This window comes from Grampus griseus, assembly GCF_964374135.1.
Source record: "Grampus griseus genome assembly, chromosome: 4".
Taxonomy (NCBI): Eukaryota; Metazoa; Chordata; class Mammalia; order Artiodactyla; family Delphinidae; genus Grampus; species Grampus griseus.
In genome coordinates, this window is record NC_138997.1 from 2,814,527 (window position 1) to 2,837,361 (window position 22,835).

Sequence of the window (22,835 nt, forward strand, 5' to 3'; positions counted from 1 at the left end):
AGCTGGCTGACGGCTCCCCTCTGCTTCCTCTGGTGACTCGGTCCTCAGGTCAGCTCTCAGCTCGCGACGGCTAAAAACAGGCCCCGACTGCGCAGCCCAGTGTGGGTTAGGGGGACGTGTCCAACCAGCCAGGCCTGGACCGAGAGCAGGAGACGATCAACTTCTGAAACAAACTTGCCGAGTTGTATCAAAACCAGCACCAGGGCTTCTCTGGTGGCGCAGTGGTTGGGAGTGCGCCTGCCAATGCAGGGGACCCAGGTTCGTGCCCCGGTCCGGGAAGATCCCACATGCCGCGGAGCGGCTGGGCCCGTGAGCCATGGCCGCTGAGCCTGCGCATCCGGAGCGTGTGCTCCGCAACGGGAGAGGCCACAACAGTGAGAGGCCCGCGTACCGCAAAAAAAAAAAAAAAACAAAAAAAAACAAAAACAGCACCAAGGTTGCTGGGCCTGGCAGCTTAGAGCACAGGCTGTTGAGAAGGTGCAACCAGAACTTGATGTTTTGGAGACTAGGATTTAAGACAACAGATCTGCTCCCCGAAAAGCATGTGTTCTGTGTTGACTACCACAGCCTGAAAAGGAGAGGACCAGTGATGCGCAATTCGTGGTTGGGGACCAGATGCTGTAGCGATGTTTCTAAAAAGTCGTTAGCATGAATGGTTCTTTCGGTAATTATTAGCATTTCGGAGCGCTTACCTGTGTCAGCCGCTGTGTAAAGCACTTTCATTTAATTTCTACGGCAGCTTTGTGAGCTTGGCGTTAATATGTCCGTCACACTGATGGAGAAACGGATCTCAGAGGATGTGTATCTGTATCCACATGTGTGTGACTTCACTCTGTTACACCATCTCTTAGTTTTACAGTGTGATGTTGTCTGTCCTCTAACTCTCCGTCTGCCACCACCTTCCTCTTCTGTGCTCGCAGCGCCTGGCGCCCGCCGGCCTCTGTCCACACTGAACCTGCCGCCGGTACCCGTCCCCTCTCCTCCCCCTGGCTGCCGTCTCTCTAACCTCGATTTGAAGGGCCCAAGCTCTGAAGAGTAAATTCTACCTGGCCCTCCTGCTTCTCGTCTTAATCCACCCCAGCCCTGTTTTCCTTAGAGCTGCAAATTGACCTCTCCAAAGTGCAGGCTGAGTTCCCCGACCTGCTTGCCTTCGCTCAGGGATGAGCTGGCCCTTGCTGCCACCTGCCCACCGCCCTCCGCAGCTCGCTGTCTCCCTCTGCCTGTCTTTTCCTGCATCTCCTCCGTCCCGTCCTCTTCCTGCTGTGTCCTTCATTCCCACACTTTACCTCTCTTTAACTCCTGCTTCTTCAAGTCCTGCTTAAATGTCCCTTCCTTAAATCCTAGGGACTTCCCTGCCGCTCCCCAGCACCGCTTAAACTTGAAAATATGAGTCTTACCACATCCTTTTCTTTCTTGCACTTGGACATCTGTAGTTACACGTGACGACTCACCCAGTGTTCCGCACTGAACTGTGTCCTCCCTGAGGGCAGGGACAGAGTCTGCTTCGTTAAACAGCTGCTCGATCTCTAGCTTCGAGCACAGTGACGGTTACACAGCAGGCACTCAGATCTGTGTCGACTGGTTAACAGACACGTAACTGAAGATGCCCAAAGCGGTGCATCTCGATGGTTGCCCTTTCTTAGTCCTTGCGTTCTGATTTCACTTGTTGCTCGAGAACGAACCTGCGTTCGGAGCAGTTTTGTCCCAGTGGCTTTGGGTTGGCTTTATCGCCGATGGTCATTTTCCGCCATTCAGACGCTGTACCGTGATGCACTTGGTTTTCCAAACTTCTGTGTCAGACCAGCCACGATACAAGAAAAGGCTAAGTTTCAGGACATGTGAGCCCTCTCTGTTTGTCCTGAGCCTGGGTGGGTGGGAGAGGAAAAGCGAGGCCTCCCCTGACAGGCCGCAGGTTCCTGGCCCGATGGCGCAGAGGCGTGAACGCTCCAGAGCCTCCGACCTCAGCTGTGACGCCCCCAGAACCCAGGCGCCGGGTTCAGCTCCCTCCACAGCCCTGGCCGCTCCTGCCTGATGTCACTGCCCAAAGTTGCTTTGGAAGGAGAAGCTTTCTCTCCAGTGGTTTGTCATCTCAGGAGCCTTCCCAGCCTTGGTCATGGGCACTGGCCCATCGGAGTCCACGGACAGGGCCGTGTGCCCGGGTCTGTGGGGATCACGCCTTCTGCACACTGGGGCTTCCGTGTGCAGGCGGACACCGGCTGGGAGACTTGTCTGCCTGCGACCATCCCGAGCGTCGCCGCTAACACGACTTCTTTCTCTCTTGTGAATCCACAGTTGGTCCTGTTCGGAGTTGGACCTGAACGAGATTCGCCTGATAGTTTACCAGGACTGTGAGAGGAGAGGCAGACAAGTCTTGTTTGACTCTAAAGCTGTTCACAAGATCGAGGAGGCGGCAGCTCAGGTAGGAACTATGGATTCGCTTTCGTCCTTTTTGTTTGTTCGTCCATTGCCTGCTCTTTGGGCTGAATTGCACAGCGCCGTCAGTGGTTCAGAGGAAACACGGGCAGAGGTCCCTCCGCCCACCCCATTTGCGTTCTTATTAATATACACAGGTGAGACTGTTAGCAAGTCATCGTGCAGATGCTAAGCATCGTACTTTAGACATTACCAGAAGTGACTTTGCTGGTAAGTTGCAATCCAGTAGGATTTTGATGCCAAGTGTGTGCCGTTAATGGGAAGACTGAGAATGCTAAAATTCATGAAGCGCTCGCCTGAAGGGAAGGTCTGGTATCACCCATAGATAGTAAGAGGTGATACATAGCACGGGGTTAGAGAGAACTGGAGCGCTTTCCTGGCCGCGGGGCTGCAGGGTGCTAACATGCACTGTCGTCTGCAGAAGGGCCTGCAACCCAAGCCTGTTTGACCAAGGAAGTTTTATTTCCTTTTTATAGCGGAGGGCGGTATGGGGGTAGTAGTGGTGGTGATGGTAGAGGTGAGGGTGGTGATGGAGATGATGGTGATGGAAGTGATGGTGATGGTGATGGAGGTGTTGGTGGTGATGGAGGTGATGATAGTGATGGAGGTGATGGTGGAGGTGATGGTGATGGAAGTGATGGTGGTGGTGATGGAGGTGTTGGTGGTGATGGAGGTGATGATAGTGATGGAGGTGATGGTGGAGGCGATGGTGATGGAAGTGATGGAGGTGATGGTGATGGAGGTGATGGTGGAGGTGACAGAGGTGATGGTGGTGGTCGTAGTGCTGGTGGTGGTGGTATGGGGCGTGGAGGTCTGAGGGTGGGTAAAGTGGGGACAGAGCAGCTCTTGATCCCTTGGAGCCAGAATGGGGAAGGTAGAGTGATGTGTCCAGGCAGGAGCAGGGTCTAGTCCTCCCTGTGAGTCTTCAGGGTGGCCATCCAGTGTACTTCTGACTTGTCACCTTTCAGCAGTTATTCAGATGTCTACAACTTAAATAAATCCCTTTGTGTTCCTTCTTTTCATGTTCAGTAACCTGATACCTGTACTGACCGAATCCTGGCAGTTTAGAGAATGTGCAGCTAAGTAGCTGAATAGTTTATGTCAGGGTCTCGGTCTCGTCAGGGCTGAGGTCTCGTCCTGCTTCTGATACGGTTGTTTCTGCGGGAAGGAAGTGTCTGGTTAAAGGTGGTTTAGCTGAGCGGATCCCGTGGTGCTTTCACGTGGAAGCTGGCCAGGTAGCTAATCATTACAGCCATTGCTGGGCTTGTTAGGTGGGTGGCTGGAGCAGGGGGGATGAGAAGTCTCTCGGTGATTCAGCGAAGGCTGCCATGGTAGATTGGTATTAGTTCAGGTGAGCCAGCACTCGGCCCTTTGTTTGGTGGACCGCACACGGCTTCCCCCTGTTTTCCCACATCACTTCCTGTCTCCCCAAGGCCTTGCACAGATGGTATAGTTGCACACCCACGCTCCGTCACTAGGGTTCCTGATGGTGGTAGCAGGTGGAGGGAAAAAATTCTCACCGGTTTGCAAAAATAACCGGAATCCTGTCTGTAGGAGCAATGATGACCCCGGAGTCTGGAACAGAAGCTTCCTGGGATGGACGCACTCATTTCCTCACAGAGGCAGCTGGGCCCGGGGAGGCTTGGAAACTGCCCAAGGCTGCAGAGGGAGTCCAGCGGGGGCTCTGCTCACTGTACCGGGAGCTGTCGCCAGTTGTGGACGGCGCGGCCAGTGGGCCCAGCAGTGTGGGGCGGGTGTGGACCGCGTGTCACTCCGGGCCCTGCAGGGCCGTGGATCGCCATCCCGCCCGCGACCGCTGGGGGCAGGCTTCCTGTTCCCCTTCTGTTCTTCCCCCATCTTCAGCCCCCCACCCCATGGGCAGGCACGAAATGTCAGGAGTCAGCAGCAGGCACGTGACTGCAGGCATTTGCGTTCGACCATCAGCGTGACTGTCACACTGGAGATTAGATAAGCTGCACTTGCATTCATGTTTTTCCAAGCAAATCTACGCACAAAAAAGCAAAGAAGACTCAGGATAGAAACAACGTATCACGGAGGGTACAGGCTGCTTCTGTAGGGAGTAGTGTATCTTGGCCTAGGAGGAAGGGAAACGTTAGTGAAGGTGTATCCTTATGCCTCTGTGTCACTGTCATAAAAATCTGCCATGAACTCCATGAAGGGAACGTGTAGTAGCTAATCCTCTACAAGCCGTGACCTTTGAAGGCCGTGTTGCCTCACATGCTGTGTAATCACAGCAGCCCCCGTTCCAGCATTTTGTCCTCATCTTTCACAAGCTTGACCTCATGACTTTCTCTAAAGCCGTGCGGGGGGAGGTGTGTCATTAAAGCACATGCTGGTCTTTCCAAATGAATAAATACTTCTGCCTTCTCAATTCCGTTTGCTTGGGGAAAATTTAACTTTGAAGCAATGTCTGTATCCTCATCAATTTTATAGATTATGACTCTACCTAGTACTAAAAAATCCTCTAACAACCAGAACAGAGGTCAGAGCTCATCGATGATTTTAGAATATGAATTGAAACGTCAAGTGTTCTTGGGGACTTCCCTGGTGGTCCAGTGGTTAGGACTCTACGCTTCCAGTTCAGCGTGCCTGGGTTCAGTTTCCGGTCAGGGAACTAAGATCCTGCAAGCCGTGCTGCCAAAATAATAATAATAATAATAAAAAAATAAAGAGAACAGTCTTAATACATAACCCACCACCTCTGTCACCCTTCTCAGCATCTTCCTCTTCCAAATGTTATAGACTCACAGGAACCACTCTTTTGTCCTCGTTAAAAAGAAAACAACAACGTCCCGGTTCTTCTGTGCAGCTGAGGCTCAACAGAACAGAGTGATGTGAGAAAGGGGCCCCCAGTGAGCGTGTGCTGGTACGCTCAGCGGGGGCGGTGTGTTTACCCTCCTCTCCCTGTTCACCCAGAGAACGGAGGACGTCCCCACGAAAACGCCAGCCAAGTGCTGTCAAGGCGGTGGTAGCGGCAGCCTCTCTTCCCACGGCTCTTCCGGGGGATCTTTACCACACGCCAAGGAGCAGCTTCCAAAGTACCAGGTACAACCACCCTTGCGTGCGGAATGCCCCGTAGGCTGGAGCCATTTACTGCCATTTCTCCTTGGGGATAATGGCTGCTTGAGGGCCCCGTCCCTGGAATAGGAGACTACGTATCCAGAACCCTGCTCAGGACTCGGTGATGGCCTCTATGGGAAGGGAATCTAAAAAGAGGGGATGTGTGTATAACGTGTAACTGACTCACTTGGCCGTACAGCAGAAACTAACACAACACTGTACATCAACTCTACTCCAATAAAAATGGAACAAACAAATAAACAAAAACCCCCCAAAACGGGCTCTTAGGTGTTTCAGGCCAGTGCTGTGCTCACACTTTGGCTTTATCTCTTGATAAAAACTGTAACGGAGCAGCAGTGATCCCGTGAAACACACAGCGAATGAAGAGAAATATTGCAAAGGAGGTAAACCCTCCTGTTTTGCTTCCTTGGTGGTCAGAACCAGATTAGTGCACATGTGTTTTCCAGTTTTTTTCTAAGAGCTCTGAGGATTCTGGGGATGAATATTGTCATCCTGAGAAAACAGCACTTGCCAGTAGAAGGAAGAAAGGCTTGTATAGGAGCAGCTGGAAAGGCAAGACCCAACTGGAGCGGGAAGTGTGAAGGGCTGGTATACTGAGAAATGTTGGCCAGCTGGGCGCAAGGAAAGAGGTTTCATAAATATTGAATAGCAGAAGGGTACTACCTGATGGAGGATATATGAGTGTTTATTTTTATTTTCGGAGCTATGAGGAATTTTGTCTACCGTGTCGCTGACACAGCAAAGCCAGGGAGGTGTATACCAGCAGCCACGGGTGTATAGAACGTTGTTCGTTTCACGGTCGGGATCGCTGCTGTGCATCTGCCCTTATTCCACAGAGCTGCCGGCTCTCAAAGCAGTATGCGGTTACAACAGCATAGAGTGAAATTTTCAGCGGGTTGAGAATTGCAGTTGGCACGTGGACCTTGTACCCCAAGAAAAAGCAGGTTCAGAAATGGAGGTGATGGGTGGAAGTTATTCATAAAGAAGGTGAAAGCCTGTTAGTTTCTGTCTGCAGGAAGCGAGAAGAGGTTGATAGCAGGCTCGTTAAATCAGGCGGACAGATGTCTGCTCCTCTTTCCTCCTTTGCAAGCAGGTGTAAGTAGGTGTGTATATGTGTGTCCATGTGTGTGGATATATACGTGTATGCGTGTGGATTTGGAGTTGAAAGGCTGATTGCCATGGTTTTGCTTGGGTAGAAAGCGAGGCAGCAGAGAGTCTGGCTAGTGGCCTGGGTCACAGGAGATGGAGGTACGGTTTCGGTCAGGCCGTGCGGGTGTCGTGCGCACTGGTTTGGTTGACACTCACATCCATCCTCAGTGTGTGTCACCACCACTTACAGTGGGAGCTGAGCATCCTGTATCCAAACGCATGCACCTGTGTGTCATCATATGTTCACAGTACGCACAGTGTTACGTCATGTGAGTGAGGGCGTTTGGCTTCCAGCCGCCTGAGCTCCAGGGGAGTCCGGGCCCCGAGATGAAGGTATGGGGGTTCCCGTCGGGAATAACTGGAATCACAGCAGCGGTTGAGAACGCAGACAGTGACCTTGTACAAGGGATGACTTGAGAAGGTAGAGATTTAAAAAGGAGAGCAGGGCTTCCCTGGTGGCGCAGTGGTTGAGAGTCCACCTGCCGATGCAGGGGACGCGGGTTCGTGCCCCGGTCCGGGAAGATCCCACATGCCGTGGAGCGGCTGGGCCCGTGAGCCGTGGCCGCTGAGCCTGCGCGTCCGGAGCCTGTGCTCCGCAACGGGAGAGGCCACAACAGTGAGAGGCCCGCGTACCGCAAAAAAATAAATAAAAAATAAAAGGGAGAGCAGGATGTGAGGGCCATCTGGCTGCGACATCTGTCACCCCATTGATCGCCAGGGTTGATTCGGCCGATCGGGCTGGCTAGGCGGGTGTCCCCTTCCTCCCTCACCGTTCCAGGTGCGTCCCTCCCGAAGCTGCGCGCTCGGTCGGAGAGGACGACCTTCCGCGATAGAGGAGGACCGTTCTTCGGTCAGGGGTATACAAGTAGCTGCGCTCCCCTGCTAGAACCTGCAGACAAGCTCTCAAGGTCCATTTGTGGGAGAACGTAGGGTAGTCGAGCTTCCAAGACTCCAGACACATCCAAATGAGGCGCTGCACGTGGCAGTCTGCCTTTCTAAAAAAAAAAAAAAAAGTAATTTAAAAAATATAAAAAGGAGAGCAATTATGTGCGTCAGATACCGTGAGACGTTTAATAGAGCAAACTGGGAAGCGCCCATTGGCTGTGACAGGAGCCGTTTGAATAGCGGGGGATGGGGGAAGGTGCCGTCCACCCTCTGCGGTGATAAAGGGGACGCCGAAGACTGGTCAGAAGCTAGGGGGTCAAAAAATTTAAAAATGTTTCAGTCAAACTTTGGGGTGACCAGACTGTCGGTTATCTTTTGGACCCACGAAACCCTGCCCACACCGATTGGCATTTTTGTTCCACACGTTGATTTTGGTTGGATAACCCTGAGCTATATTTCATTTCAGGATGTGTTCTTAGTATCAAGGGGAGTTACTCTGCCTCTTCCGTCACTTAATCTTTCTATTTAGACTTTGTAAATGGGGACGATGAAAGTCATTGTTTCTCATAACCAGATTAAAAGTGAACTCTGGTAAAGCGCTTGCATCCTGTACGAGGATATAGTGTATAAAGAAGAAATCGTGCACATTAGTGATAATTTGGGGAAAAGAGACTACAATGATGACTGACTACAATGATGACGATTGTAGTCATCATTGTAGATTAAGATTGTAAAATAATCAGTTGCTGCTTTGAGAAATGGTTCTAATTACCAACAAAATTGCACATTATTTTCTATCGTGTTGTACTCGACACGGTTTTGGTTTCTTGCACGTCTGGTAGTACACGCGCCCCGCCTCTGATGTCAACATGCTTGGGGAGATGATGTTCGGCTCGGTCGCCATGAGCTACAAAGGCTCCACCCTGAAGATTCACTACATACGGTGAGTTCCGTCCACTGCTCGTGAGACGTGGCTTGGGGATGATGACTCCATTCAAACATGCGCAAAACTGTTATGCAGTAAAATAATAATCTAAACTTTGTCATCTCGTATTTGTTAGCACTTGATACCTTTTGCATATCTTTAGCAGTTAAAATAGTCTGACATTTTCTACATCACTCTGACCTTGAATCAGCTTAGCAGGACAAAATCCTAAGCTTTAGCTAAGTACCGTAATTGAAAAATGCGTCCCAAAGCATTTTGAGTATCTGCTAGGTTAGTAATAGCAATACTTTTAATCAGAGTTATTCAAATATTTTAAGTTTAAAAAGTCAGAATTTCACAAATTTTCCATTTTCAGATTAAAGTTTGTCGTGATTTTTTCCTTGTACTGAGATACATATTTTTTCAAATTATTGAATGCATGCCGAGTTTTATTTTTGTTTCTAGGGAATGGTGTCTAGAATAAAAGTTTCTGCAAAAAGCAGAATGTGACGACATTAAAGAACACGTTCCTTATCTGCATGTCAGGATAGAATTTAACTCGCTGGAAGCACAAGCTCTACGATGTGTGAAAGGAAGCCTTTTCCCAATCCTGCACTTACAACCTTCTGTCTGTTCATCTGTGCCACATGGCAGGTGGAAAATATACCCTGAGAAAAAAACAAACTTCTGCTTTGCAATATTTCTGCGAAGCGAAGTTTGTACATCTGAAATATTTACTCCCAAGGAAAACGGCCCTGGCAATGTCTCCATAGCTCGCTCTCAGGGTTTTAACATTCTTGGGATTTTAAAATGATAAAATTAGAAAAAAATCTAGACACCCCATTGATACAGTGATTTGAAAAATGCACATCTCATTTTCTGTAAAATAAGATATAGAAATGAATAAAAGCTTGAGAAAAAGTTAAAAAAAAAACCCAAAAAACAAAAAAAAACCCATGCATCTCTCCCTCTTCTGTCTGTTTTTTCTCCAGTTCTCCTCCACAGCTGATGGTTAGTAAAGTCTTCTCCGCCAGAATGGGCAGCTTCTGTGGGAGTACAAATAAGTAAGTGCGGGATTTTCCCCCTCCCCTCCCCATCCCCCCCAATTTTCCAAGTGGCTGTTTCTGGGTAGAGTCATTCTTTGAGGGCCATAAGGCTTTTTGAGGTTAGAAGCAGGATGAGTCCACATTAACAAAGGGGTTTTCAAGGTGGCCTTTGTCCAATACATAGTGAGTATGAAGAGGCCTTGGACCTTAGCAGGTGGCCTTAAAGACAAGTGATGGTCTACATACATACATTGGGGGTCTTCACCTGTTAACCCACTCTTCCTACTGCCAGTCACCATGTTCTCATTCCCTGGAAAATGAAAAGTGAAGGGGAAAAGGATATTATTTCATCTTATAAAAAAAAAATCTCGGGAATTCCCTGGCGGTCCAGTGGTTGGGACTCTGCGCTTCCACTGCCGAGGCCCGGGTGTGATCCCTGGTCGGGGAACTAAGATCCCACACGTGGCACGGCCAAAACCAAAACCAAAGCAAAACAAAACTAAACAAAAAAATCTCACCTGTCAGTCTGCTCGTTTATTTATTTCTGAAGGAATGAGGCACAGGGTGAGTTTCCCAAGCTGAGAGGCACCTGAATGGCAGGAGGGATCGTCTGTCTGAGCCATCCGTGTAACCTCTGTGGTCGGTGAGGACTCAGGCCAGGCAATATTTTGATTTTCACTCCCGAGTTTTTGTTTGTTTGTTTTTTGGTTTTTTGGCGGTACGCGGGCCTCTCACTGCTGTGGCCTCTCCCGTTGCGGAGCACAGGCTCCGGACGCGCAGGCTCAGCGGCCATGGCTCACGGGCCCAGCCGCTCCGCGGCATGTGGGATCTTCCCGGACCGGGGCACGAACCCGTGTCCCCCGCATCGGCAGGCGGACTCTCAACCACTGCGCCACCAGGGAAGCCCACTCCCGAGTTTTTTTCCCCCTCTTAATTTTACACTTCTGTGTAGACTAAGAATACTTAAATGTCTAACTTAACTCTTAGTCTGGCACAATTGTCGTATATTTTGAATTTTTCAAGCAGAAATATTTCACATCTTTTTTGAATAAAACAACAGAACATTTATTACACTTGGGTAAGTTTGGAAGAAATGTTTATTGTAAATTAAAGGGGTATTCTTAGGGGTCAAATGAAGGCTGTTATTTTTTACAATCCTAAGAAATTAGAAGTATGTTCCTCTTCAAATTTGGGTACCTTTGAGTAAGTCTGCTTACTTTTCAACAGAATAATGAATTTACTTTTTTGAGCATTTAACACTGGATTGTCATGACTTAAGCCAGTATAGGAATTGATATTTATTTTTTTGTGAGGTATTATTTTTCTGACCCTTGATATTACCTGAACATTTATTATACTAACTCCCTCTAATTAAATATCAAGCTCAGATTTAAGTAAAAATTATTTTGGCTTCATTATGCTATATTATCCTCGACATCTTTATTTCATTTGTTAACAAATACAATAAATTATTAAAAGCTGCTTCTCTCACAGCTTTTAATTATGAGTAATTCTAACTTTTAAGAAGTTGTGAAATCAGACTCCTGTAAGAATCATAATTTCTGTTATATGCTCCTCCTGAAAAAGGTTGCTGAATTGCTCATGGATGTTAACTAAGAGTTAAAATGAATTTCATTTTGAGAGTTTCTGTAAAATTACCCTTGAAATGAACAACCGTATCCTAGGTATCAGTCACCAGAGGAAGATTTCAGAATTCGGTGTCCCTCATTACATAATACTGTGAAATTGTTCGGAATGTGTCATTTAGTTTTATAGGTTGAACTCCCTCCCAAAGCCTCTCTTGTCTTTTCCTGCAACAAATTCCCCTAAAGTTTAAGTCTCTTCGGTAGATGTGAGACTTTATTAATTCATGAAGAAAAGTTGTCTGTTAGCAAACAGCTTTGTTCGTCCCTTGATGTTTTTCTCCTCTCTCTCCCTTCCTTCCCTCTCTGGACTTAGCTTGCAAGACAGCTTCGAATACATCAACCAAGATCCTAACCTGGGGAAACTGAACACAAATCAGAATAACCTGGGTCCCTGTCGTACTGGAAGTAACCTAGGTAAACTCCGCCACGTAAGCGGGGCCTTGCTTTCCGGGTCCCGCCGTCGTGGGTGTCCGTTTTGCTTTCTTTGAGTTTGTGGTGGTGTTTTGCTGTGGCATTATCTTTAATCTGCGTTTATTTCTGTGTGTGTACTTTGTCCGCCCCCGTGTGTGTCTCCGCCCCAGGTGTGCTGCAGGGATGCGGCAGCAAACTGCCCCCGGGGGCGGCTGAAGGAGGACCGCTCCGGCTCAGCCGCAGTGCCTCTTTCTTTGCAGGTTTGTGTGGAATGCTGAGTATGGTGCCACCTGCACACGTTAGTAACTCCTGGGCAGGTTCTTAGAAACAAATCTGTTGGGCGCCTCTCTAGAAATCCAAGGGGCTCGTGAGATGTTTAGTTCCACATGCTGCTGAGCGCCTGGCGTTCTGAAACCTCCACCCCAGAGCCCCTGTTGGAAACGTCTCTGCTAATACCCCCGCGGCGTAAGCCGGTTTGGATCTGAAATGAGCCCTTCGTGTTTCTAAGAGGATAACATCTTCCGATTTTCCTCGGCCTCTTCCGCTGCCGTGAACTGTTTCTCTTTGCCGTGGCATCTTTGATCCATTTTTCACCTGCACCCTTACCTGCACTGTGTCTTCAAAAGTCACTCTAACAAGAGCATGGAAGACCGGCCTCTCCCTCCCCCTCTCCCTCTCTCTGTCCGTAGCATTTAAGTAGTTCAAATGTACTTTCCAGCTTCTTTACAGGTGTAGCCACCTCCATCTCTGGATAGGTACATCCTGAGACCGGCCTGGCCGTCTAGCCCAGGCTGGCGAATGTCTGCCACAGGCTGGCGTGATTAACTAGCGTGGGAGCCTTCATTGCTAACGTTAGGGGTTGTGTTTACCGCAGACGGTATTCTGCATTCTGCTTTTCACCGTAGCCGAACTATGCTAGGCACCCTATTTAACTGACTGACAGCCTCCTGCCTACTTCCAGGTGAGGATAGCATGTTTATATACTCTCCTTAAAATTGTGAAAATAAACACGCTTCACAGAGTAGCTGGCAAGTGTAGTAATCAGGCAGAGCGGCGGGCTTCTCGTGCACCAGAACGCTTACGGTAGCAACGTGGGAGCTACCGTTTAGCTCAACAGTACACAGTTGAGACCAACGTAAAGCATTCCTGGAAGTCTGCAGTCCTTTCGAGTGTTTTCCTAGCACCTCTGCAGTAGTGTTGTGTACGGGTGTATATGGAAAAGAGGCAGAGGAAGAGATATTTGAAAATGAATATAAGTGTTTCTGTCTGCCAAGAGAGGGTTTATAAAACACAGAAGGGTTTTTTAAATTCCTGAAATGGTTTTCAAGCCTTTCTCTTCTCGAGGTTGCCTGTAGTTACTGCTGAAACTGATTATAAAGCATTTTGAAAGTACTTATTAATATTTTGCAGTATTTCAGTACATTGAAACTACTGAAATACTTAAATGCTATTTAACTACTACTAATGAGGAAAATGGCTGAAAGCGTCTGCTCGAGGATGTCTGCTCGTCGTATGAAGTGTCCTCACAGCTGATGACTCGGCTTCTTTTAGAGGCGAGAGGCCCTCGGAAGAGCCTCTGTAGTGCTGCCGGGGGACAGGCACGGGCAGGTGGTCGCTGGCCTCTGCCCCCTCCTTCCCCCGTCTTTTCTGAACTGCATTCTGCTTTCCCGTCCCTCCCTGTGTGTCCTCGTGCGGTCACCGCCAGCAGGCGTAAAGCGAGCGCAGGCGGTCTGAGCAGCCCGCCTCTGCGAGCCCCGTGACCAGGTCTCCTTGCTTCCTGCAGTGCACAGCACTCCGGTCGACATGCCGAGCAGAGGGCAGAGCGAAGACAGGGACAGCGGCATCGCCCGCTCAGGTACGTGCTTTCCTCTTGCCGGCAGCGCCCGTGGAGCGAGCCCTCCCTCTGAGATCTGGGTGTGACGTGCACAGGGACGGCTCCTGCGAGACGAACGTACGTCAAGCAGCGTGCCGCTAAAAAGGGGGGAGCCTCCTTGAGCCAGTGGCCCTGGGACCTTCTGGGTCCTGAGCACCCAACCAGGGGAAGGACAGTGTGCATGGGAATCCCTCTGGCTGTGACCATGGGGGCTGTCTGCTGACCTGCTTCTGTCCTGGAGTCGTGATGCTCTAGATTTTGTCTCCTGTACCCCTTCTCTCCTCATGTCAAGTTGTGACTGACCAGGGCTCTGGGCCTCCTTGAGCAATAGAAATTGACTAGAGGCCAGACAAGAAATGAGGCAAGGCTTTCTTGGGGCCCCTGCTGCACCATGAGGGAAGGAGAACAAAGGACAGGTTCCCTTGCTGGCTCGCTTCCTGAGCAAGGATGAGCTAGTTCCTTATAAGGCATGAGGGCAGGGGTGTGTCCAGGGGTCAGGCCAGAGGGGCGGCTTAGGTGTTCTGCCCGCCCCTTAGGTGGTGCTGAGTGCAGATGGCGTGTGCAGTGCCCTGCTTTTGCTCCCGAACCCCTGTCTTTGCTCCAGCCTCTTCAGAAGTGGCAGTTGGGTTTTTTGGTCTCTTTGTATCTTTTGTCCATAATGTACCCCAACTGCGCGTGCCCCCAGTTATTTTTAGTCCCTTATAGTTTCTTTGTATCTGTGGGTGGAGGAGAGGTGTGTCCAGGTGCAAGCCCTGCAGCAGAGGGTCCCAGGTTCCACTCTAAATTGCTCCTAAGACGAGTGTCCCTTGCCCTTTGAGAAGCGGGACAGTTGAGGGCCGCGTTGGCATTGAAGTGAAAGGTCAGTAGCAGCCGGATCTGAACGCTTTCTCAGGAGGAGGGGGCAGAGGTGAACGTGATGCAAATGTGAACTTTGGCTTTGTTGGCAGCTCGGCCCCTGAACCCGCCATGTCTCCTTTGAGGCTCCCGCCCTCCTGGTGGGAGTCCACGCAGATGGGGGGCTGGCTGCACGGGGCCCCCGGGGGCCTTCTGCTCCCCTTCCGTCCCGGGAGCAGCTCTGAAACCCCCGGGTCAGCCCTGGGAGGGTCACCCTCCACCAAAGGCCGCTCGTGCGCCCGCTGTGGCTGGTTCCTCACGTCGCCCGCACTGTGTGGACCAGGGTCCTCGTCCTGGAGCAGAGCAGCGACTCCGACTGTTTGAGCTGAATTCGCAGTGGAAGATGGAGAGAAATTACAGCCACGGTTTATTCCTGTTTTTTGTAATTTGTAACTTCCTGTCTGCAGAGTTGAGAGACGGGGCAAATATCTTCCATAGATTTGTTTTTCAGAACAGTGGTAGGTTTGCAGAGCAATAGAGACGGTCGTGGGGAGCTGCGGTACAGCCCCCCGTCGTTAACACCTTAGCCCGTGAGACGGGGCGGTCAGTTGTCACGTCTGTTTGACTCTGCTGGGCTCAGGCAGTTCCTCAGACTCGCTGTGTTTTGTGACGACCGTGACAGTCTCCGGAAGTAGCAGCCAGCTGTGGGAATTTGTTTGATGCTCTGCACGTGAGTGGACCGCGTTTTGGAAGAGAGGTCACGGAGGTTCGGTGACACTTTCGTTGCCCCCGACCAAGGGTATGTGCTGTCAGCGTAAGTTAGGACCGCTGATGGTTGCCTTGGTCACCTGGCTGGCACGGTGTCTGTGTGGCCTCTCCCCGTCTGCTGCGGGCAGGGCCCTGCGTCAGCGGCTTGGAGCTCTTCTGCGCGGCAGCCTGTCCTCCTTCCTCATCCGTCCAGCCAGTCAGTCGTTCATATCAACATGGACTCAGAGTGCTTACTTTACCCTTCAGGTCACCCCAGTACTGCTTTATTTTGTCGCTCACGTGGCTCCAGCTTTGGCCGTGGAAGCCGTGGAGCGCTTTCCATTGGCTCCAGTGTTTCTTTAACGTCTCTCACTCTGTGTGTGTGTGTGGGGGGGGGGGCGCTTCCTCGCTTTCTGGCACTACAGGATGCTCCAGACGTGCCTCATGTATGTCCTGCCCCATCCCTAGAATCAGCTGTGTCTCCGTGTTGCCCTGTCCTTTCACTGGAGACGGAATTAGGTCCCAGGGTCTGGACCCCAGATACACTTGTTGCACCTTGATGCCAGCAAGCAGGAGTGTGGGTTTGTGCCGGCTGTGTGTCTGTGTCTCTGTGCGTACTGCTGTCGACGACGCCCGCACCTACGTTCAGCGACGCGTGAGTGCCGCGGATTTCTCCGTGTTGCCCGCCATCTGTGAGCCCGTGGGCCGTCCCACCCTCCCCGCCCGGCTTATGTGCAAACCGCCCCCCGTGGCGAGACACCCGGCTCCGACCTGCCGCGCGTTTAGGTAATGGATTCATCGCAGGGCACACACGGCAGCGTCAGGGTGCTTACCCCAGTGCTCCTGTGGGAAACGCCTTTTTTAAACGAGAGAGCAGTGCTTGTGTGCAGTTCCTCTGACCTTTTGTCCCCCAGACGTCACTCGTTGCCAAGGTTACCTAGGCTGGCGCCTTTGGAGATGGGGAATGTTTGCAGCTGTCAGTACCAGGCCAGCAGAAGCTCTGAAGTCACAGCTGACACCAGTTCATCTTCATGATGAACAGGCTGCATGGCGGCTGCGCCAAAGCTCTGAACACACAAGTCACATCTGAAGAGTGACCTCAGAGTCTTTTTCTTCCCCAGTAGTTCAGTAAAGAAGTAACTTTAGAAAAGCTTCTATGTTTGTGTTTTGCTTTTTAAATCATCCTCTACAGAGAGGAACTCGATCCGGATGGAGTCTGAGAGCACACAGTACGGTTCCCCGGCAGAAAGACAAGACACCGAGGGTCTCTGTCGCCCTCCGCCAGCCCCTTCCCCACACCTGTCTTCCGCCCGCGTCAGGGAGGAATATTGTGGGTGCTGACCGCATGCCCCTTGTGCACCGTGTGCCCCGGGGCTGCAAATCGCTGTCTGGGTTTGCACTCCCGAGGGCCCTCTGTTGTAGGAGAGCTCAGTTACTGTGGTGGCTTCCACAGTTGGGCCAGTTTGCTACAGTCGAGGTGAAGGGAAGGGGTTGGCAGGGTAGCCCTGAGTCAGGCCATGAAGCCACATTTATTACATTTATTGAATAACAATCTTGTACCCCCTAGGCTGGCAGGCTCTGCCGGAACTGGGGCGATGTAGAAGATGAGTGACCCTTAGCACCCGCCCTCAGGAAGCTCCATGTAAACCCAGAGTTAAAACAGCGGGTGAAGAGTGCTGCCTCACCCGCCCTGTGGGAGCCGGGGGCCTGGGGGTGGCGCCTGGGACGGGGGTGTTCGAGGGACGACAGCTGGGAGGGAGGAAAGAACTGCATCAGCGTCGAGCAAAAGCGCCATTTCGGAAGCTCGTTTGCGCAGGGGTGTAGGTCCTGGGGCTGCCCGGGTAAAATGTGCCCGCAGCGTCAGGGACTGGGGGGCGGGGGGGCGAGCCTCATCACAAAAGGCACTGGCGCCCTGTGAGCCCTTGGACTTAGTCTTGTTCGGGGCAGCTAAAGGGGGAACCTGATTGGCTCCATATTTTAGGTCTATTTGGTGCCTCGCCAACTGCTCCAGAAAAAACTGCACCCGTATATTCGCTGCTGAAGTAGATCAGCTGGGCAGGGGGTACAGGACTGAGGGAGGTGGGCAGAAGACAGATTTTTTTCCCATTAACTTTTTCTCCCCCGAACTCACCGCTCTGTGTGTGTGTGTGTGTGTGTGCGCGCGCGCGCGTGCACACGCATCTGTTTGTAAAGCTAGTGTAAAAGGATTATCTGATTTAGCATAAAATTTTTAAAAACAGTTCATTGGGTTTTTTCCCCTCTTTCCCTTTTTAGAATAGCACCTGAGAAGAATAGCCAACTTTTCTTCTGGGTTATTCAGTAGCTTTACTATAATAAGAGAGGAAATCAAATCTTAATTCTCATCTGTGCCTTCATGCATTTTACCCTTCACGATAAGTGCCCCAGTGCCTCTTTACATAGCTTGTCACACACGCAGAATAAGGAATAGAGCGATAACAAGGATATCCCATTTACTGCTTTAATGGGTTAGACTATATCCACCTATTTTTTTTAAAGACACTTCCTCAGTAAAGGAACAAACTCAATAGCAAGCTCACAGTGTTTTTTACATTAGAGTATTAGCAGTTTACTCAACGGTCTTTGCCTTATTTCCTGATTTTTTGTATTAAGGAAGCCAGGTGAGGGAGACATCTATAAAATCTGATGTTCATCTTCATAGACTTTACTCATAGCAAGTTTGAGAACCATTTTTCTAGTGTCTTTGTGGAGGGTGAAAAGTAGGAGTAGGAAACTCACACGATGAGCTGTCGTCACTAGCAGAACATTGGAGGTGACCTAGATGTTCATCCAGGGCCTGCTTAAGTCACGTTCGTCCCGCAGAGCAGCCCCACGCGGTGGTTGGAAGGGCACGGCAGCCTAGCAGGCCTCGAAATAGAACAGTTCTCTTAGATATATTTCTAAGTGAAAAAGAAAAGTTGATCAGCAGTGAGTTGCAGTAAACGGTCATTTATGTTTCAAGAGCAAAAGGGCATATACAAGATCTCTCTCCACATATAAAGATAGAAAAGCGTGTTCATCGAATGTGTCTGGAAGGGGTCTCCCCGGGACAGGGTTGGAGGGAGTGCATTCTCATTCTTTTCTGGACACTGTGAATGTGTCCCCTGTGCATATACGAATCAGAAAGATAAACTCATTCTCAAGAGGTTATTTGAGTGGCTGCTCTTAGGAATGTTCAGGTAAGGTCTCGGGAGAGAGGAGGGATGGGTTTCAGCCGTGCTGGAAGGTGGTCCTGGAGGGGCTCGGGGACTAATGGGACACAGGGCATGGCGGGGGGACAAAGGGCGACTCTCCAGTTTCTAACAGGACGACGAGTGGGGCATGCGGGCATGCCCCATACCGGGGGAGGAGGCGCCTGGGGAGACGGCTGTTGAGCCAGTATGTCAGTCACAAGTGCCCGCAAGTGCCCCAGCCATGAGCAGTCAGCTGTAGTTCAGAAAGAGGACACGGGTGGGGCAGAAGCTGCAATCTGGCGGTCGTGGCGAAGGGGAGAGGAAGGTCCAGGCAGCTGGGGCTGGGACCCGCCTCCCAGCCTGGTCAGCCATCACCTCCATCCAGCTGCTGACTCCCTTCCCCAGCAGCACACTCAGATCACGGGCAGGAAGGTAATGTCTTCATTCTCTGTGCCCTGGAAAGTAGTAAAACCATCAGTGTGAGGAGAACGTCTAGCTCGTATGTTCAGACACGTTTATTAAGTGCTTTACGGTCAGCCTTCAGGACAAGAGCACGCGTCGTCATGGTGTTCAGACAGGACCCGAGTTTTGGCCACTCTGCCGTTTGGGTGTGAAGACAGGTGGCACACACGCACACATGCGCACACACATGCACACACGCACACACATGCACACACACAGGGAGTGGGGGCAAAGGGAGATTCATGACCCACAGAGTGAGGCCGCCTGTGAGAGACGGGACAGAGAGGGCCCTGGGATGTGGTGCTCAGGGCAGGCCAGCATGGGGGTCTCCGTCCCCCTGGTTCTGGAGAGGGGCACCATCACCTTCACCACCACCATGACCACCTGCACCACCACCATCACCACCATCATCACCACCACCATCACCTTCACCACCACCACCATCATCACCACCATCATCACCTTCATCACCACCTCCACCACCATCGCCATCATCGCCACCACCATCACCTCCACCACCACCGCCATCATCGCCACCACCACCATCACCTCCACCACCACCGCCATCATCGCCACCACCATCACCATCATCACCACCACCATCACCACCACCATCACCTCCACCACCACCGCCATCATCGCCACCACCATCACCATCATCACCACCACCATCACCACCACCATCACCTCCACCACCACCGCCATCATCGCCACCACCACCACCTTCATCACCACCACCATCACCAACATCATCACCACCAGCATCACCTCCATCACGATGACCACCTCCACCACCATCACCAACATCATCACCACCATCACCATAACCGCCTCCACCACCATCATCATCACCACCACCATCACTTTCACCATTACCACCAAACAGAAGAAAGATTTTCTTTTAATGGGGGGTGGGGGGGAGAGAAAATCCAAATGCTCTGCATACAGCTTTGACCATAGGAAACTTTTTAATAAATTCAGGCTTTGAACTCTCTCTAGAAATTTGTATTCTAATGCTTTGTTTCCGACATGCTTGCCGATCAAGACAGGCATCACTGTCCTTCACATAATCATTTTCTCATTCTTCATACGGCAACATTTCTTAAGCGTCTTATGTGCCAGACATTTTTGTCAGATGTGGGGATAGATCAGTGATCAACTAGACATGGAATTGTATTCAATAAAGGGGACACAGCGAAAGACTATAAAATGTAGGCAGGCACTCATCACCACCAGGGTGCTCAAGGAAGGCCTCTCCCGGAAGCTGAAATTTCAGCTGACTTGAGTGCCCCTGGTAGCTGGCTTGGTGAAGCCAGAGCAAAGAGCATCTCAGGCCTGCGGGCCGCTGGGGCAGAGCCCGGGGGTGGGAGCAGGCTTTGCAGGTTTGTGTGTGGGGCGCAGAAAGACCGTTGTGCACCAGGAACAGAGGAAGGCTGGATGTCGTGAGGGGAGTGTGCCGGATGAGCTTGGGCAGGAATAGGGGCCTGGCCACATTAGTCTGTTTTCATTTTGGTGGCAGTGTTTCCAGATACACAAACAAGCCAACCTCAGAATTCTTCTCGTTGAAGGAATTATAGCAGCTTCTGAGCGCTTGACTTTCGCACTTCCTTTTCCAGTGTCAGGCTTGCTCCTTGGGGATTTTTGTTTGTTTCTCCTCCCCTAGAAGCTCCCCGAGGGCAGAGACCCACCTGTCGTGCCACGCTGACTGCTCCATCCCCAGCAGCGTGAATCCCGCCTGGCATATAGGAGATGCTCAGTGGATATTTGAGTGAGGCGGGGGGATATGTCCCCCATGTGTACCAGGAGGAGTACACATGGATTGTTTTAAAGACTTACGGAGACGATCTAGTTATTTTCCTAGGGAACATCTGGGATGTGCTTTCCATGGATCCCTCTTGCTGGCGTTTTACTCTTAGCTGAAACGTCCCGTTTTCACAAGGCTGTTCTCTGACTGCTGATGAGAGAGTAAACCTTTGCTCTAGTTGCTTAAAGAAAATCACAGGAACTTATCACCGTCTGAAATCATCTTGTTTACTTATTCCACAAGTGTGAGCTTCTTAAGGGCAGAGACTGTCTCTATGCTGTAACTTTCTGCCCCAGGCCTAGGTGGTACCAGGCTCTTAGTAGGTGCTCAGAAAATGTGTATTGAGGGAATGGGTTTGATTTAAGAGTTTCAGGGCACTATTTGTTCAAATCCAAATCCTGTAGTCAGATCATCAGTACGGTGTTTCTAGTAAACTCTCCAAACAGCAAACGTATTTCCAGAGAGAGTTAAACATTTATCTTGAACTTGAATGACATGGGCCAAGAAGAGCCAGCAATCAGCACTTTTAAGCCTTTAGACTTATTCTTTTTTCTCACTGCTAATTTCTGCGGGAATAAATAGATGCTCGCTGAAGAGCCCCCTCAGTCAGGAGGGTGGGGATGAAAGCTCAAATTATTTTCTTATTAATGTACAAAACTCCAAAAGTCTTTGCAGTCTGTATGCATTAACATTTGTTCTAATTGTAAAATTATTCTAAAAAGAAAAGTGATACTAAAAATATTAAGGAGTGTCAGACGTAGCACTTTCAAAGCTGAAACTGAGCCGAGGTGTAATTTAACTGAAAGCCGCACATTTTACAACTGTGGCACCAGCTGGAGAATTTCTCTACCTGGCTCACGAAGCTGGGACCCACCCCACGTAACTCTCATGCAGAAGCGCTTCGGTGTCCTGAGGTACCAGTCCCCTTAGCAAAGGTAGGGAAACAGCTGGGCACGCTTGACGCAGCCCTGGCGACGGGGACATACACCAGGGCCCCAGCACCACTCCACGTTGCACTGCCTTGAAGACCACGGCCCAGGCCTGTCACGCGCACTAAGTGGTGATTGAATCCACCCTTTTCTCGTGAAAATGGCAATAGGTTACAAGCCAAGATTAGGTCTCTTCTTGCATTTGAGAGTTGTAGCTGTATTGTTTCCTAGAATATCTGATTGACGACATATACCACAGTACTTTTACATAGAAACCTTACTACATGATATTAAAATATTTTTGAGGAAATGCTGGAGAGCACTAAGCCAGTCCTTTAGATTATATTTCGTAAAAATTATTATTCCGCATTTTATAGTAGGGATAAAGGGAACATCCTCCTTGGGTTTTTATTATTTTAATTTTTTGCCTTTTTCATGTCTCTGTTACAAGTTCTTGGTTCTTTTCATAATTAATCAGAATTAATGACCTCTCAGTACTCTGAAACGTCTTACCTAGTCCACCTTTTCCAAGAATTATCAGAGAGAGTGAGTAGCTAGCATTTACTGTATGGGGTGCTGGGGTAAGTGCTTTACACGTAGTTTTACACGTATTGATTTGTTTAATCCTCACAGGAACCACATGAAATAGGTCGGTGGTTTTCAAAGTGTTCTTTTGTCTGCAACCCATGCTAATGCATTTCATCATCATGATCCAGTAACAAACATCTTTATATATAACAAACAAAAGTGTCACCAATTAATGTTAACGCTGCAACCTACTCTATTTTCTTTTCTGCTCCTTTTTTAAAATACCAGTTTTGATCCGCTAAAGACTTCGTAGCCCACTAGCAGGTTGCAGGTCTCACAAAAAGTACTGCGGTGTGGTCCTTTTTTGCCCCCCATTTCACGGATGAGAAAGCTGACAGGTTAAGTGGACTGCCCAAGTGTCCCAGCCGGTGAGTGGCGGAGCTGGGATTTGAACAAGAGCATGGGTCTTACTTGGTTTACTAAACTGAATCATGCAGCAATACGACTTCCAGAAGGAAGTGGTCCTCAGGGTCATCGCCATCTTGCTTCTGTGATCAGGGGGGAAAAAAAGTACTTATAATACAAGTGCTGTAACTCACCTCTGTCTTCCACCTGCCAAGAAGGAGCTGTTATACCCAGCATAAGATCGGGAGAGAGATGGGACCCTGATGATTTGGGACTAGGGGGTGAGGATCTTCTGGTCTTATAAGGGATTTTGAAAACTTGGGGGTGAGGCAGACATGTCTAATTAGGATTTTTTTTTTTATTAAGTAGTACTGTGTGACTTTGAGGAAAAACTGTCTTCTATCTCCCTTCAAAATTCTCAGTAAAATTACCTACTCGCTGATACTTGAAACCAGGATTTGATTT

General features: G+C 50.0%; 1 protein-coding gene across 1 annotated transcript in view; it reads left to right on the top strand.

Moving 5' to 3' along the window:
• Positions 1-760: 760 nt before the first annotated feature.
• FNIP2 (folliculin interacting protein 2) overlaps positions 761-22,835 on the top strand; it is a gene marked incomplete at its 5' end in the record, with an annotated part of 67,646 nt that continues 45,571 nt past the window's right edge. Inside the window, 8 exons of the mRNA XM_082653290.1 lie at positions 761-1,035; positions 2,293-2,419; positions 5,371-5,499; positions 8,412-8,512; positions 9,487-9,558; positions 11,500-11,600; positions 11,768-11,857; positions 13,381-13,452. Of these exons, the coding sequence (XP_082509416.1) occupies positions 761-1,035; positions 2,293-2,419; positions 5,371-5,499; positions 8,412-8,512; positions 9,487-9,558; positions 11,500-11,600; positions 11,768-11,857; positions 13,381-13,452 (967 nt within the window). The remainder of the gene's footprint in view (positions 1,036-2,292; positions 2,420-5,370; positions 5,500-8,411; positions 8,513-9,486; positions 9,559-11,499; positions 11,601-11,767; positions 11,858-13,380; positions 13,453-22,835) is intronic.